At 37.4% G+C, this 17,166-nt stretch overlaps 1 protein-coding gene across 3 annotated transcripts in view; it reads right to left on the bottom strand.

Annotated features, from left to right (window-relative positions):
* The window catches only part of MAGI3 (membrane associated guanylate kinase, WW and PDZ domain containing 3), a 296,027-nt gene that overhangs the window by 77,232 nt on the left and 201,629 nt on the right, over positions 1-17,166 (bottom strand). For all 3 annotated transcript variants that reach the window (XM_055356397.2, XM_055356399.2, XM_055356376.2), the window contains exon 7: positions 1,227-1,284. In XM_055356397.2, coding sequence (XP_055212372.1) covers positions 1,227-1,284 — 58 coding nt within the window. The remainder of the gene's footprint in view (positions 1-1,226; positions 1,285-17,166) is intronic.

Here is a 17,166-nt window from a genome sequence, read left to right as displayed (position 1 = left end):
AAAATGGTTGTTTCTTCCTTTAACAAAATATGTCTTAGGAAAAAATAATAATAAAAGAGCTGCTGTATACTTTTTACATCACAGTATCAGTAAGACATTAAGTAACACAATGGAAACAAAATTAGCATAGCTTTCAAAGGAACCAAGATATTGAAATTCTAAAGTTATATACTTAAGTGTCAATCTAATTGAGTCATTTCCTTAGGAGACACATTTAATTTTAAGAAGTCATTCCAAAAATCCCTCTAACCACAGTGACTCCAGTAACAACCTGCACAATAGAATAAAGACTACAGTTGCAACAGGAGTCAGAGATGCTTACTTTAGGGATAACTACTAGGAAATGGCATTGGTTTATGCCTATAAGTGTTGAAACATTAAGAAACAATTATAAAATTAAAGATGATTGTGTTTGTTACTTTTTCAGGTAATAATAACATTTTGTCTTTGCTACCTAGGCAGCAGGTTTAACTCCTAGTCTCCAGGTAAATAGTAATATTTCTGATACAAGTATTTGCCTGCTGCTAGAGGCTTGAGGTCAAATTCAATGTTTAGCATCTGGAAAGAAAGCAATCCCAATGGTCATAACATTGTAGCAATTAGATAAAGAAAAGAGAAGGCAAAATTAGACATTGATATTAGCTTAATTTCTCTGGCTAACATAGGCAGGTGTCTGGCACTCCTCTCCAATATATATTTATGTTTAAATTTAACCATAACAGCTGCCTAAGAAGCAACTTTCACCCCTAAAAAGAATACTAAGTTTTCCTTGAATAACTCCTTAAAAGAGAGCATACCTTTAGGTGTATGCTTCAGAACTTCGGATAATTATGTTATAATGCCCTAAAGATCTTCCACTGCTTTCAGAAGGATACAGTGGTAGTGTTGGAAACGACCTTGATAATTCATCTAGTCCGTTGCCCTCATTTCAGTTTTCTATCAACTGACTTTCTCTTTAGAGGCTGTAGTAGTAACAATACCATCTCTAGCTATTAATCCTCTAGGCAACTTCCCCCTTATTCTCTATATTTAGAAATTCAAAGCCAACTTCCAGGAAGCCCAAGGTCAATGAAGCAAATGCTCACTGCCCCTACCTTTTCATTCCCCTAGTTGAAAAACTCAACAGCTGGATCACAGAAGCATAAAGTGCTGTATCCAGTATTCTCTAAAGCTATATGCTGAAAGGAAAATATTTGGGAGAATATTAACTGAGGTAAAAAACTTACTCAACATAGTATGTCCCATACTGAGGGTCCTCTATTTTCTCCCAGCCATAAGGAAGCTCTGTAAATAAAGAAAATTGAGTGAAATGCCAGATTCAAAACTGACAGAAAAGAATTCACCAGTGAGTGAATTTATTATTTCATTATACTAATATTTGGGTGTCAGAAACCTGAGGGCTCACTTTCAAGGAACAAACAAAATTTAAGTCTGAGTGGCTTCTTCACCAGCCAGGGAGAATTTCAGCAAGCAATCAGAAGCCCAGAACAGAAGATGGCATTAAACAAAAAGGTGTTCATATGAACCACAAGCCATCAAAATGCTAATAAAAATTACTGTGTACTTCTTTCATTTAAAAACCTTGATCATGCTGACACGAGACATATTTACCCTTGTAGTCCAATAGAAGAAGCAGGTATCTGTTCAATTTTTTACTATTATACATAGTCATTTTTGATGTTATGTTCAGACCCACTTCTCCTCAAAGGAAACCCTAGCCTTGGACTTTTGTCATTTCAAGTGAGCAATCTAGATTTGCTTAAAACCTACAAAAGTACCTGCTTTCTCTTGGTGAACAAGATCCGAGTATCTGAAGGAACACTAATCTAACCACCACAGTGCTTTGTGTAATCTGTATTTGTGAATGATAACAAATAAATGCCTTACATAGCATTTTTATATATTACTAATTCTCAGTAAGTGACCTATAAAATATAACCAGAAATACTGAAGGTAGTTGAATTTCTGAAAGTTAAAACAAATCTCTAGCCTTTTCAACATGAACTGACATGAGCTTTTCAATGTGAATGTGAATCTTTTCCCTCCCACTTTGTCTGCATTCCTTGTAAAGTTAAGGTTTCTGAAGAACCATCTTATTAGTAAAACATGGATAAGCTGGGAAGAATGTTCCTAGCAGGTGGTTCTAGTCCTATCCATTTTATATAGCAGCTGAGCAAAAAAGAATTTTTTTAAAAGTCCACTGTTGTGCACTATGATGTCCCACGCTTTTATTTTCAATTTCTCTTAAGAATGCTTCTGAGAATGATGATTTCCAATTTCATCCATGTCCCTACAAAGGACATGAACTCATCATATTTTATGGCTGCATAGTATTCCATGGTGTATATGTGCCACATTTTCTTAATCCAGTCTATCATTGTTGGACATTTGGGTTGGTTCCAAGTCTTTGCTATTGTGAATAATGCCGCAATAAACATACGTGTGCATGTGTCTTTATAGCAGCATGATTTATAGTCCTTTGGGTATATACCCAGTAATGGGATGGCTGGGTCAAATGGTATTTCCAGTTCTAGATCCCTGAGGAATCGCCACACTGACTTCCACAATGGTTGAACTAGTTAACAGTCCCACCAACAGTGTAAAAGTGTTCCTATTTCTCCACATCCTCTCCAGCACCTGTTGTTTCCTGACTTTTTAATTGGAAATCATCATTCTCAGTAAACTATTGCAAGAACAAAAAACCAAACACCGCATATTCTCACTCATAGGTGGGAATTGAACAATGAGATCACATGGACACAGGAAGGGGAATATCACACTCTGGGGACTGTTGTGGGGGGGGGGAGGGGGGAGGGATAGCATCGGGAGATATACCTAATGCTAGATGACGAGTTAGTGGGTTCAGCACACCAGCATGGCACATGTATACATATGTAACTAACCTGCACGAAGTGCACATGTACCCTAAAACTTAAAGTATAATAAAAAAATAAAAAATAAATAAAAAAAAAAGAATGCTTCTGCTCTGCTGAAAGACACACACACAAAAAGTACGCTGGACAGCAAACAGGTTTAGAAAGCATCACAAGACTTATTAGTTTGATATCATTTAGCCTCAGTTATGACATACCAACTTTGTAAGTAAAAATTCCATTATAATAAACTTGACAAGCTATACTGTTTTACTCTAAGAAAAATTATTATTCTGCATTCAGAATATAAGAAAAGAACAGATGACTAGCCTCCTGGTGAAAATGTCTGAATCACCCCTACCCCATTTCTCCACCATACTTTTCTGCATATATATTGATTGGTGGTTTCAAAGTTTGATGAGTTTTTGTGTTTTTCCTTTGAAGGACCTGGTTGAAATGTCTCAGGTGGGAAAGATGAGAACAAATGAAATACTAAAATAGTTGAAATATGTGAGAAGAGAACAAAACATTAAAAAGAACTGAGATGTACTTTAGTTCACTTTAATCCTCCTTAGCTATGAAGCAAATCTATCAAATAGATATATTTTATCGCTAAACAACTGTTTCATGGATAAGAGTAATTTTTTTGAATATATCTGTAAAACTGCACTATAACAGTTATGGATCTTCCATGAAAAATATTTTTTTCTTTAATAGAAATTTTCTTGAAATAGCATGGGAACTGAATAGAGTTGAGTAAGGAGGAATTCTACAACTGTACCACAATTAGATTTATGTTTTGTCTTTAGAGAAGTTTGGAGAAATTAAGGACTATAGAAATAGCTGAAATAGTCCATTTGATATCTGAAAAAATCACTAAAAGTGATGTACTAATAGTAAGGATAAAAGATCAACATAAATATATTTTAATCTTAACTTGAAAGTTGATTTAGCATTTTAGTTAGCACTCAAGGTAATTAGCAACTAAGAGATTAACAGTCCTTTCTTTAGGAGGGCAAACAAATGCAGCCATTTATCTTCTGGGTTACTTTATTAATTTTACACCTTTACCACTGATACCATTAGCAAGTTTTTTTGTTTGGTTTTGTTTTGTTTTCACACAGGGCAATTTAACACAGATAAAGAACTGGTTATTATTTGCTCATTTAAAGTGAAGGTAATAAAAATCAAGACTAAAATACCTAGTAATTTTATACACTATTTAGTGGATCAATTCATTTATTCATTTTATTTCTTTTTTCCTTCCTCCCTTCTCATCCTCCTCTCCCCATCATCCTTATGCAGAAATAAAAATTAGAAATATAACCCAGTTCTTGACTTCAAGGAGTTTATAGTCTAGACAGGAAGACAGAAGAGATAAATGATAAGATAAAGATAAACATAATCTTTTTTGGGGAGTGCAGAGGAATACCAATTGCCTGGTAAGACTGCTATCAGGAAAGCCTTCTAAAAGCTGATGTTTAAGCAGTCTTTAAAGATAAGTTGGCTCACGCCTGTAATTCCAGCACTTTGGGAGGCCTAGGCGGGCGGATCATGAGGTCAAGAGATCGAGACCATCCTGGCCAACATTGTGAAACCCCGTCTCTACTAAAAATACAAAAATTATCTGGGTGTGGTGGTGCACGCCTGTAGTCCCAGCTACTCAGGAGGCTGAGGCAGGAGAATCGCTTGAACCCAGGAGGCGGAGGTTGCAATGAGCCAAGATCGTGCCACTGCATTCCAGCCTGGTGATAGACCAAGTCAAAAAAATAAATAAATAAATAAGTTGGGATTAGGGAGAGGGAGATGATTCCAGATAGATTAAAGGGCATTGAGGTATTAAGAATGCTTGGTATTTTCCATAATTACAAATAATTTGGTAAACTAGAATGAAAGTTGTATGCAAAGGGAAATGAATTTTATGAACAAGCACAAAATTCCAACATTCTTAGAGTGCTGTGTTGAGAAGTTTGATCTTTATTTTGACGATGATAGAGAATTGATTAAGGTGAACTGTGACATGATTTAATTTATATTTGAAAAAGATTATGGGCAGCAGTAATAAAGGACGAAATAGATGGTGTGCAATGAGAATAAAGGCAGACAAATAAGATAAACACTAATAGACTGCATAAGAACTTGTGAAGACTGGAACTAAGGCAGGGGTAGTAGAATGGATAATAAAACAAAGAAGGTAAAGTAACAGAACTTAATGACTACCATGAGGATTGAGGAAGGGAAGGGAGGAAAGAGGCAAAGATGATTCCCAGGTTTCTAGCTTTTGTGGCATAAAAGTGATACATTATCAAATATTTATTGAATAATTATGAAAATGGGCCGGCATGGTGACTCACGCCTGTAATCCCAGCACTTTGGGAGGCCAATGTGGGCAGATCATTTGAGGTCAGGAGTTCGAGACCAGCCTAAGCAACATGGTGAAACCCCTATCTCTACTAAAAATACAAAAATTAGCCGGGCGTGGTGGTGGGTTCCTGTAATCTCAGCTACTCAGGAGGCTGAGGCAGGAGAACTGCTCGAACCTAGGAAGTGGAGGTTGCAGTGAGCTGAGATCTCATCACTGCACTCCAGCCTGGGCAACAGAGTGAGAATCTGTCTCAAAAAATAAAAAAAATAATAATTATGAAAATGGCTGTGGGAATAGAAATTAGAAATTAATGTGGATTTAGAGGAATTTAGGAGACAGATGATATATTAAAAGTGCCTAGTAATGTGCCTACCACCAATGGACACTCAAGAAATGGCAGGTTTTTATTTTTTATTTTTTTTTGAGATGGAGTCTTCCTCTGTCGCCAGGCTAGAGTGCAATGGCATGATCTCGGCTCACTGCAACCTCCGCCTCCCCAGTTCAAGTGATTCCCCTGCCTCAGTCTCCCGGGTAGCTAGGACTAAAGGTGCGTGTCATCATGCCCAGCTAATTTTTTGTATTTTAGTAGAGACAGGGTTTTACCATGTTGGCCAGGATGGTCTTGGTCTCCTGACCTCGTGATCCACCCAAATGGCAGGTTTTTAAAAGTTAGAATTGATAGAACTTGGTAGTTAACTGCAACAGAGATGAGACAGTGAGGAAAAGGCGAGGATGACAACCAGTTTTTGGTTCAAGCAGCTGGGGGGATGTCATATCTGTTGAAGGCAGGAAGGGAAGGTGTTACATTTGAGTGATCTGTAGAACATCCTGGTACAGATAAATAACAAGCTCTTGGCCGTATGAACCCGGTACTCCAAAGAGAAATATAAGAAGATAAAGATTTGAGAGACATTGTAGTTAAAGCTATGACAGCAGACATGATTACCTAGATAAACCGAGCAGAGAAAGGTGAAGAACAGAACCTTAGGAGCACTAACATTTTAAGCGGCAGATGGAGAAAGTAAGAATCATCAGGGGGAATGGTGTAAAAGAAGACAGAAGAGGAAGGGCATGGTCAGCATTAAAAAACGCTTTGTTGGGGAGGCTGAGGCAGGAGAATGGCGTGAACCCAGGAGGCGGAGCTTGCAGTGAGCCGAGATCGCGCCACTGCACTCTAGCCTGGGCAACAGTGCAAGACTCCGTCTCAAAACAAACAAACAAACAAACAAACAAACAAACAAACAAACAAACACTTTGTAAAGCTGTTAGGCATAAAGATAAGGGCTAAAAAGAGTCTATAAGATCAGGAGGTTACTGGTAACCCTGAAAAGGTAGGAGGCAAAAGTCAGAATATTGTAGTAACTGAAGAGAAAAATACAAAGTAGAGTCCTTAAGAATAGATGACTTAAAACAAAAATTTGCTTGTGAAAAAGATAGTATAAAAACTATGGGGAGGGTTAGGGCCAAGAGAAAATGTGTTTGTTTATTTTTGATACAGGAAAGACCTAACCTAACCATCTTTTCCTGTGTATGAAGCCAAAGTATTCCCCTAAAAAGCTATTTCAAAAGACAAAACTATTTTGGGCATATCAAGCAGCTGGTTGGTTCTAAATCCCATGAATTTATCTTTCTTTCCTCTTCCCAAAATAGGATTTTTCTTGTTTAAATGTAAGAATTACAATTATTTTCTCATGGTGGAGCTCTATTCAGTTGATAATTTTTTTAATCATTCTCTAAGCTCTGAAATGTCAACATTCAATATATTTGTAAGCTGCCTTTAGCAAAAATTTAATCTTTCTTTCATCATAAGAGAAATGGGATGGGTTGAGGGTAAAATGAATTCCTAATGTTGTATTTTCAAGACAACTACCTAACCAAAACACTATTTTATTTGAATAGAAGATAAAATGTACATCAATTAAACCAAGCTGTTCAAGCTGTGTCCTTACACTGTATTTGAATACACAGCTGGGTTCAGAATATCAGAAGACTGGAAAGAAAAGGGCATGTTTTAGAAACTGTAAGGTCTTTCTAGAAGATCTTAAATGTTCAGCAGAATGCAAACAATATCTTAACCTATAAAACCTACACTTAAAATATTATTCTTCTCTTTTCAGCATCTACTCTGTGCAAAGCACTGCAGAGAATACTAATGTGAATCACACATAGTTCATCCTGAAAATAGTCTTCCGTGGGGCTATTACGTGGGGAGACAAAGTGTAGAGAGGAAAGTGGAAAAGGCTGGCTGAGCATAAAACAAATAGACTCAAGGTTCTAAATTGTAGGCTCCCCCGAAGATAAGTATAGGCAATGTTAAAAAGGTGTACCCAGTTTTGCAAATGGGAGAGTAGCCCATATTAAAGAGTTTCAAACATTCCCAGAATACTGAATGCAATTTTGATCATTCTATTTTAAGAAAAATATACTTAGGATGATCATAAAATGTACTGTCCACTTTTGAGAATAAAAGGGGATACTATTAATAATTATGTTGGGGCAACAGGAAAAAGCTGGATCAGTCCTGGGCCAACCAAGACATATGTTCAGCCTTAATGTAAAGAGCATTAGGGGGAAATGTTCATCCAATTCTTCAAATTCCTTAGAGAATAAAGAATGGGAGGAACATTTCCAGTTTCTCGGAGCCCCTTCACTTTCTTCCCCAAGGAAGAAAGAATGTCTTATCTGACTGGGGAGTTTTACACAATGAACTCAATATGCTTGGCTCAGGGACTCTTGAGTTCTCTCACTGTTTTGGTTAACAGCCTGCCTGCAGAGGCGTATTCTGGTCTGTTCTCTGCCATGTCTGCCTGTTGGGAGGAGGCTTGCAGTTGAACACAGAGGCCAAAGACTAAGTACTCATATCTCCCTCCTGCAGGGGTAAAATAACAGCAAGGCCATGTACATGCAGGGCTAACATTCATTTGCTGACATTCTGACTTCATCTGTCTGTCTCTGGTGTCTTATTTCTCTATTGACTATAAACTGGTGAATGAAGACGGGCTTATTATTTATTGGCCCCTCAGAGCCTTATAGAGATTGAAAAGTATTTCCAAAAGGGCGACCAAAATAATCTGGAGGATAGAGTAGCTTCTTTCTTTTTTTCCCTTTCTCTTCCTTTTCCCTTCTTCCCTCCCTCCCTCTCTTCCCTCTTTCCCTCTTTTCAAACATTGAAGTCTCTACTGAAAGGATATACAGATGAATGTGTCAAAAATCACTGCTCTGAGTGTGGTATCTAGTTACAATGCAACATAAGTGCTACAAGAGAGACATGTCATATGGTACTACTGAGCACAGAGGAGAGGACATCTACTTCTGACTTGCAAGAAAATGACAGAAGGGGCTACAGAGAAATTATACTTTAGATTGGAGCTTACAAGGATAATAGGTATGAGCCACGTAGACACAGGAAACAAAGACTGGTTCCTGGCAGAAGAAATGGGTATATGGCAAAGACGAAAAATATGTCAGATTTATGACATGAGAATACTTTGAAAAATAAATATAGAATATGATTCAATTATAAAAAATCTTTAATACTTAACCAAGGAGTCTGGACTTTATTCTGCTGACAATGGACAGCAAGGGAGAGATAGATAGAAAATTAGTTTTAGAAAGATTAATTTGGTCTTACATAATATCTCCAAGGTTTTTTGATCATGTAGCCTTTTTAGTAAAAAATCTGACATCTGCCCCTCTTCTAATATGTATATAATAAAACATATACAAAAATAGATGTTTTTAAAGGAGGTGATTAAACAAGCAATTATCATGATTTTACCTTGAAGTTGAAAAAAGCTTATATATGGTCATATATGATACACAAACAGTATCAGCTCTTCCATTTTCTTGCTATTAGTCTGGGTTTGCATATTTGTATCATCTTCAATCAGTAGTGTTTTTGTAGAAATCTTTTAAAGTGACATTTCCATTTTATGTGAGGTTAGTTTAAAAACTATATAACTAGTCTATAAATCCACTTAACTGGGCACAAATCAACTGTAAAATTTCACAGTGTCCTTGAAAAAAGAGCAAAGGTGTCTCATCCATTCCTCCCTCAAGGCACTCTGGTTAGAGTATGTGATAATCCGACATACGGAATCACTAAGAATGCCATTACCAATCTGTATGTAAAATAGTAGTGAAGCTTAGTTTGTTTCTTTTTCTTTCAGTAACAACATTATGAAAAATTAGTTCTAATATTTTCTACTGGGTACCAGTAGATAGTTTGAGTATGATCATTTTGGAAACCACTGCCATAAAAGATGTATTAAAGAGAGAGAAATAACTGGAGGAAGAAAGACCAAGAATAATCCAAGTGTGTAGTGATTAGGAGAATGGAAAGGAATATATAATATAAAAGAAAAATCACAGATAGAGAAAGAATAAATGAATAATCATGTGAAGAAGCAAATGTAGCAAAATGTTAATTGTAATATCCTAGTGGTGGGCATATGTATGTTCACTGTATGATTCTTTTCATTTTCCTATATGTTGAAACTTTTGCATAATAATATATTGGCAAAAGGAGAAAAAAGAAAAAGCAACAGGATGTGAAAACTAAATCAGGAAGTAGAGCAAGAAGAGAGGAACAGGCAAACATAATTGCAAAGATTTTGGCATAGATGATTATGAGAATGGTACGTATATGACAGCAAGAGGGACGGGGTTGTATTAGGAGAAAGATGTCAATTTAGTTTTAAATAAGCTTATTTGAAGTATTAGTAGGGAAATCAAAACAAAGACTCAAAAGCAAGAGGAAACAGAAATATAATTCAGAACAAAGGACAATACTAGAGATTTTGATAATGGGGCAGGCTATAGTAAACTGATAAAGCTATGAGAATAAATACTTTCTACAAAAGAAAACAAGAAAAGGCAGAAAACTGAACTGAAACAATTAGAGACCAGGAAAAAGAATGGAAGCCAGTAAAAGGGACATGCTCTAGAAGACAAATACCATGTTCACAATAAAAAAAGTCAAATTCTATAGTATTATATATTCTAGTTTGCCTTTAGAATGGCTGATTTCACCATAAGAAGGAACTTACTATGGAAAGCTTTATAAACAACTACGGTATAAAAATTATTTTAAAAATTATTTCTTGGGCTGGGCATGGTGGCTCACACTTGTAATCCCAGCACTTTGGGAGCCCGAGGTGGGTGGATCACTTGAGGTCAGGAGTTCGAGACCAGCCTGGCCAACATGATGAAACCCCATCTCTACCAAAAAATACAAAAATTAGCCAGCCATGGTGGCATGAGCCTGTAGTCCCAGCTACTGGGGAGGCTGAGGCACGAGAATCACTTGGACCCAGGAGGAGGAGGCTGCAGTGAGCGGAGATTGCGCCACTGCACTCCAACCTGGGTGACAGAGAGAGACTCTGTCTCAAAAAAAGAATAATAATTGAGGTATAATTTACAAACAATAAAATGCACAACTCTTAAGTGCCCTTTTAATGGTAAAAAAAAATCTGGCTGGGTGCAGTGGCTCACACCTGTAATCTTAGCACTTTGGGAGGCCGAGGCAGGCGGATCATGAGGTCAGGAGTTCGAGACCAGCCTCGCCAATACGGTGAAACCCCGTCTCTACTAGAAATACAAAAATTAGCTGTGCGTGGTGGCATGTGCCAGTAGTCCCAGCTACTTGGGAGGTTGAGGCAGAAGAATCGCTTGAACCCAGGAGGCAGAGGTTGCAGTGATCCAAGATTGCGCCACTGCACTCCAGCCTGTGCGACAGAGCATGACTCTGTCTCGGGGGAAAAAAAAATCGAATGCTTGTTCAATTATAAAAAGTGGGTTTTGGCAACTGGATATGCCTGTGTAACTGTCACCTCAATTGAGATGGAGAATATAGCATTCCAGGGAATTATCTCACTTTACCCCACTTCTACTCTCCCCAGTCATTTTCTGATTTCTATTGCCACACATGAGTTTTGCCTGTTCTCAAGCTTTAAATAATGAGTAATTGAGAACCTACTCTTTGGTGTCTGGCTTCTTTTACAACATGTTTCTGAGACTCATCCATGCTGTTGAGTGTTATCAACACTTTTTTCTTTTTATTCATGAGTAGTATTTTATTGCATGAATATACCACAATTGGTTTATCCATTCTCTTCTTGGTAGGTATTTGGGATGTTTCCAGGTTTGAGCTATTAAGAGAAAGGCTGTCATAATCATTCTAGTTAAGTCTTTTGGGGAACATATGTTTTCATTTCTCTTTAGATATTACCTCATAGGAAACTGTGAAAAGTTCTAAAAAATGTTCAGGTAATTTTGTGTCCCCACTCACAATAAATGAAAATGCTAGTTGCTCTAAAATCTCATTAACCTTTGGTATTGTCAGTATATTTTATTTTACTATATCTAAAAATAATATTACATATATTATATAATATATATTATATATGTATATTTATATTGGGGTATAAGTGGTTTTTGGTTACATGGATGAACTGTATAGTGGTGAAATCTGAGATTTTAGTGCACCCATCACCCAAGTAGTGTACATTATACCCAATATGTAGTTTTTATCCCTTCCCCCATCCGACCCTCTTCCCTTCTGAATCTTCAATGTCTATTATACGACTTTGCTTGTCTTTGTGTACCCATAGCTTAGCTCCCACTTATAAGTGAGAACATAGAGTATTTGGTTCTCCATTCCTGAGTCACTTAGAATAATGACCTCCAGCTCCATCCAAGTTGCTGCAAAAGACATTATTTCATTCTTTCTCATGGCTGAGTAGTATTCCATGGTATATATATACCACATTTTCTTTCTTTTCTTTTTTTTTTTTTTTTTTTGAGACAGAGTCTCACTCTGTCGCCAGGCTGGAGTGCAGTGGCATGATCTCGGCTCACCACAACCTCCGCCTCCTGGATTCAAGCAATTCTCCTGCCTCAGCCTCCCGAGTAGCTGGGATTACAGGTGCATGCCACCATGCCTGGCTAATTTTTGTATTTTTAGTAGAGATGGGGTTTCACCATATTGGCCAGGATGGTCTTGATCTCTTGACCTTGTGATCTGCCCGCCTCAGCCTCCCAAAGTGTTGGGATTACAGGCATGAGCCAATGCACCTGGCAATACCACATTTTATTTATCCACTCATCATTTGATGGGTACTTAGGTTGGTTCCTAAGTTGGTTCCATATGTTTGCAATTATGAATTATGCTATGATAGATATACATAAGCAGGTGTCTTTTTGATATAATGACTTCTTTTTCTTTGGATAGGTGCCCAGGAGTGGGATTCCTGGATCAAATGGTAGATCTAATTTTAGTTCTTTAAGAATGCTCCATACTGTTTTCCATAGAGGCTGTACTAATTTACATTCCAACCAGCAGTGTATAAGTGTTCTCTTTTCACTGCACCCATGCCAACATCTATTGCTTTTTGACTTATTACTCTGGCTGGAATAAGGTGGTATCTCATTGTGGTTTTAATTTACACATCCCTGATGATGAGCATTTTTTTTCATATGTTTGTTGGCCATTTGTGTATCTTCTTTTGAGATATGCCAATTCATGTAATTTGTCCACTTTTTACCTTTTGGTGGCATTATTTGGTGGGTTTTATTTATTTATTTTTCTGACTTGTTTGAGTTCCTTGTAGATTCTGGATATTGGTCCTTTGTCGGATGCATAATTTGCAAATATTTTCTCCCATTCTGAAGGTTGTCAGTTTACTCTTATGATTATTTCTTTTGCTGTATAGAAGCTTTTTTGTTTAATTAGGTCGCATTTATTTTTGTTTTTGTTGCATTTGCTTTTGGGGTCTTTCTATTTTCATCAGGGATACTGGTCTATAGTTTTATTTTTTTTGTTATGTCCTTTCCCCGTTTTGGTATCAGGGTGATACTGGCTTCATAGAAAGAGTTAGAGAGGATTCCCTCTTTCTCAATCTTTTGGAATACTTTCAGTAGGACTGATACCAATTATTCTTTGAATGTCTGGTAGAATTTGGCTGTAAATCCATTTGGCCTCAGGCTTTTTGTTGTTGTTGTTGGCAATTTTTAAATTACTGATTCAATCTCACTGCTAGTTATTGGTTCAGGATTTCTATTTATTCCTGATTTAAGCTAGGAGGGTTGTATGTTTCCATGAATTTATCCAGTCCTCTAGATTTTCTACTTTGTGTGCACAGTTTCAATTTCACTTATTCATAGTAGCCTCAAATTATCTTTTGTATTTCTGTGGTGTTTGTTGTAATGTCTCCATTTTCATTTTCATTTCCATTTCATTTTCATTTTCATTTCTAATTGGGCTTATCTGAATTTTTTCTCTTCTTGGTTAATCTAGCTAATGGTCTATAAATTTTGTATATCTTTTTCAAATAACCAGCTTTTTGTCTCTTTGATCTTCTGTGTATGTATACACATATATATATATGTGTATACATACACATACACACACTTTGATTTTTTTTATTTTTTGAGACAATCTCGTTCTGTTTCGCAGACTGGAGTGCAGTGGGACAGTCTCGTCTAACTGCAATCTCTGCCTCCTCCAGGCTCAAGTAATCCTCCCACCTCAGCCTCTGGAGCAGCTGGGACCACAGGTGGGCACCACCATACCTGGTTAATTGGTGTATTTTTTGTAGAAATAGGGTTTCACCATGTTGCTTAGGCTGGTCTCAAATTCCCAAGCAATCTGCCTGCCTTGGCCTCCTAAAGTGCTGGGATTATAGGCATGAGCCACAGTATCTGGCCTACTGTTTTTGTTTGTTTCAATTTCATTTAATTCTGCTCCGATCTTCTGTTATTTCTTTTATTCCACTAACTTTGGGTTTGTTCTTGTTTCTCTAGTTCCTTGAGGTGTGACATTACGTTGTCAATTTGTGATCTTTCAGACTTTTTGATGTAGCAATTTAGTGCTATAAACTTTCCTCTCAGCACTGCTTTGCTGTATCTCAGGTTTTGATAACTTATGTCACTATTATCATTCATTTCAAATAATTTTAACACTTCCATCTTGATTTCGTTCTTAACCCAAAAATCACGTAGGAGCAGACTGTTTAATTTCCATGCATTTGTATAGTTTTTAGGGTTCCTTTAGGAGTTGATTTCTAGTTTTATTCCACTGTGGTCTGAGAAGATACCTCATATGATTTTGAGGTTTTTTTATAATTTTATTATTATTATACTTTAACTTTTAGGGTACATGTGCACAATGTGCAGGTTAGTTACATATGTATACATGTGCCATGCTGGTGTGCTGCACCCATTAACTCGTCATTTAGCATTAGGTATATCTCCTAATGCTATCCCTCCCCCCTCCCCCCACCCCACAGCAGTCCCCAGAGTGTGATGTTCGCCTTCCTGTGTCCATGTGTTCTCATTGTTCACTTCCCACCTATGAGTGAGAATATGCGGTGTTTGGTTTTTTGTTCTTGCAATAGTTTACTGAGAATGATGATTTCCAATTTCATCCATGTCCCTACAAAGGACATGAACTCGTCATTTTTTATGGCTGCATAGTATTCCGTGGTGTATATGTGCCACATTTTCTTAATCCAGTCTATCGTTGTTGGACATTTGGGTTGGTTCCAAGTCTTTGCTATTGTGAATAGTGCCGCAATAAACATACTTGTGCATGTGTCTTTATAGCAGCATGATTTATAGTCCTTTGGGTATATACCCAGTAATGGGATGGCTGGGTCAAATGGTATTTCTAGTTCTAGATCCCTGAGGAATCGCCACACTGACTTCCACAAGGGTTGAACTAGTTTACAGTCCCAACAACAGTGTAAAAGTGTTCCTATTTCTCCACATCCTCTCCAGCACCTGTTGTTTCCTGACTTTTTAATGATTGCCATTCTAACTGGTGTGAGATGGTATCTCACTGTGGTTTTGATTTGCATTTCTCTGATGGCCAGTGATGGTGAGCATTTTTTCATGTGTTTTTTGGCTGCATAAATGTCTTCTTTTGAGAAGTGTCTGTTCATGTCCTTCGCCCACTTTTTGATGGGGTTGTTTGTTTTTTTCTTGTAATTTTGTTTGAGTTCATTGTAGATTCTGGATATTAGCCCTTTGTCAGATGAGTAGGTTGCGAAAATTTTCTCCCATTTTGTAGGTTGCCTGTTCACTCTGATGGTAGTTTCTTTTGCTGTGCAGAAGCTCTTTAGTTTAATTAGATCCCATTTGTCAATTTTCGCTTTTGTTGCCATTGCTTTTGACGTTTTAGACATGAAGTCCTTGCCCATGCCTATGTCCTGAATGGTATTGCCTAGGTTTTCTTCTAGGGTTTTTATGGTTTTAGGTCTAACGTTTAAGTCTTTAATCCATCTTGAATTAATTTTTGTATAAGGTGTAAGGAAGGGATCCAGTTTCAGCTTTCTACATATGGCTAGCCAGTTTTCCCAGCACCATTTATTACATAGGGAATCCTTTCCCCATTGCTTGTTTTTCTCAGGTTTGTCAAAGATCAGATAGTTGTAGATAGGCGGCGTTATTTCTGAGGGCTCTGTTCTGTTCCATTGATCTGTATCTCTGTTTTGGTACCAGTACCATGCTGTTTTGGTTACTGTAGCCTTGTAGTAGGTTGAAGTCAGGTAGCGTAATGCCTCCAGCTTTGTTCTTTTGGCTTAGGATTGACTTGGCAATGTGGGCTCTTTTTTGGTTCCATATGAACTTTAAAGTAGTTTTTTCCAATTCTGTGAAGAAAGTCATTGGTAGCTTGATGGGGATGGCATTGAATCTATAAATTACCTTGGGCAATATGGCCATTTTCACGATATTGATTCTTCCTACCCATGAGCATGGATTGTTCTTCCATTTCTTTGTATCCTCTTTTATTTCATTGAGCAGTGGTTTGTAGTTCTCCTTGAAGAGGTCCTTCACGTCCCTTGTAAGTTGGATTCCTAGGTATTTTATTCTCTTTCAAGCAATTGTGAATGGGAGTTCACTCATGATTTGGCTCTCTGTTTGTCTGTTATTGGTGTATAAGAATGCTTGTGATTTTTGTACATTGATTTTGTATCCTGAGACTTTTGGCTTACCAGCTTAAGGAGATTTTGGGCTGAGACAATGGGGTTTTCTAGATATACTATCATGTCATCTGCAAACAGGGACAATTTGACTTCCTCTTTTCCTAATTGAATACCCTTTATTTCCTTCTTCTGCCTAATTGCCCTGGCCAGAACTTCCAACACTATGTTGAATAGGAGTGGTGAGAGAGGGCACCCCTGTCTTGTGCCAGTTTTCAAAGGGAATGCTTCCAGTTTTTGCCCATTCAGTATGATATTGCCTGTGGGTTTGTCATAGATAGCTCTTATTATTTTGAGATATGTCCCATCAATATCTAATTTATTGAGAGTTTTTAACATGAAGGGCTGTTGAATTTTGTCAAAGGCCTTTTCTGCATCTATTGAGATAACCATGTGGTTTTTGTCTTTGGTTCTGTTTGCTGGATTACATTCATTGATTTGCGTATATTGAACCAGCCTTGCATCCCAGGGATGAAGCCCACTTGATCATGGTGGATAAGCTTTTTGATGTGCTGCTGCATTCGGTTTGCCAGTATTTTATTGAGGATTTTTGCATCAATGTTCATCAAGGATATTGGTCTAAAATTCTCTTTTTTGGTAGTGTCTCTGCCCAGCTTTGGTAGCAGGATGATGCTGGCCTCATAAAATGAGTTAGGGAGGATTCCCTCTTTTTCTATTGATTGGAATAGTTTCAGAAGGAATGGTACCAGTTCCTCCTTGTACCTCTGGTAGAATTCGGCTGTGAATCCATCTGGTCCTGGACTCTTTTTGGTTGGTAAGCTATTGATTATTGCCACAATTTTAGAGCCTGTTATTGGTCTATTCAGAGATTCAACTTCTTCCTGGTTTAGTCTTGGGAGGGTGTATGTGTCGAGGAATTTATCCATTTCTTCTAGATTTTCTAGTTTATTTGCGTAGAGGTGTTTGTAGTATTCTCTGATGGTAG

This window comes from Gorilla gorilla, chromosome 1, assembly GCF_029281585.2.
Source record: "Gorilla gorilla gorilla isolate KB3781 chromosome 1, NHGRI_mGorGor1-v2.1_pri, whole genome shotgun sequence".
In the NCBI taxonomy this organism is placed as follows: Eukaryota; Metazoa; Chordata; class Mammalia; order Primates; family Hominidae; genus Gorilla; species Gorilla gorilla.
This window is presented reverse-complemented; position numbering and strand designations above follow the sequence as displayed.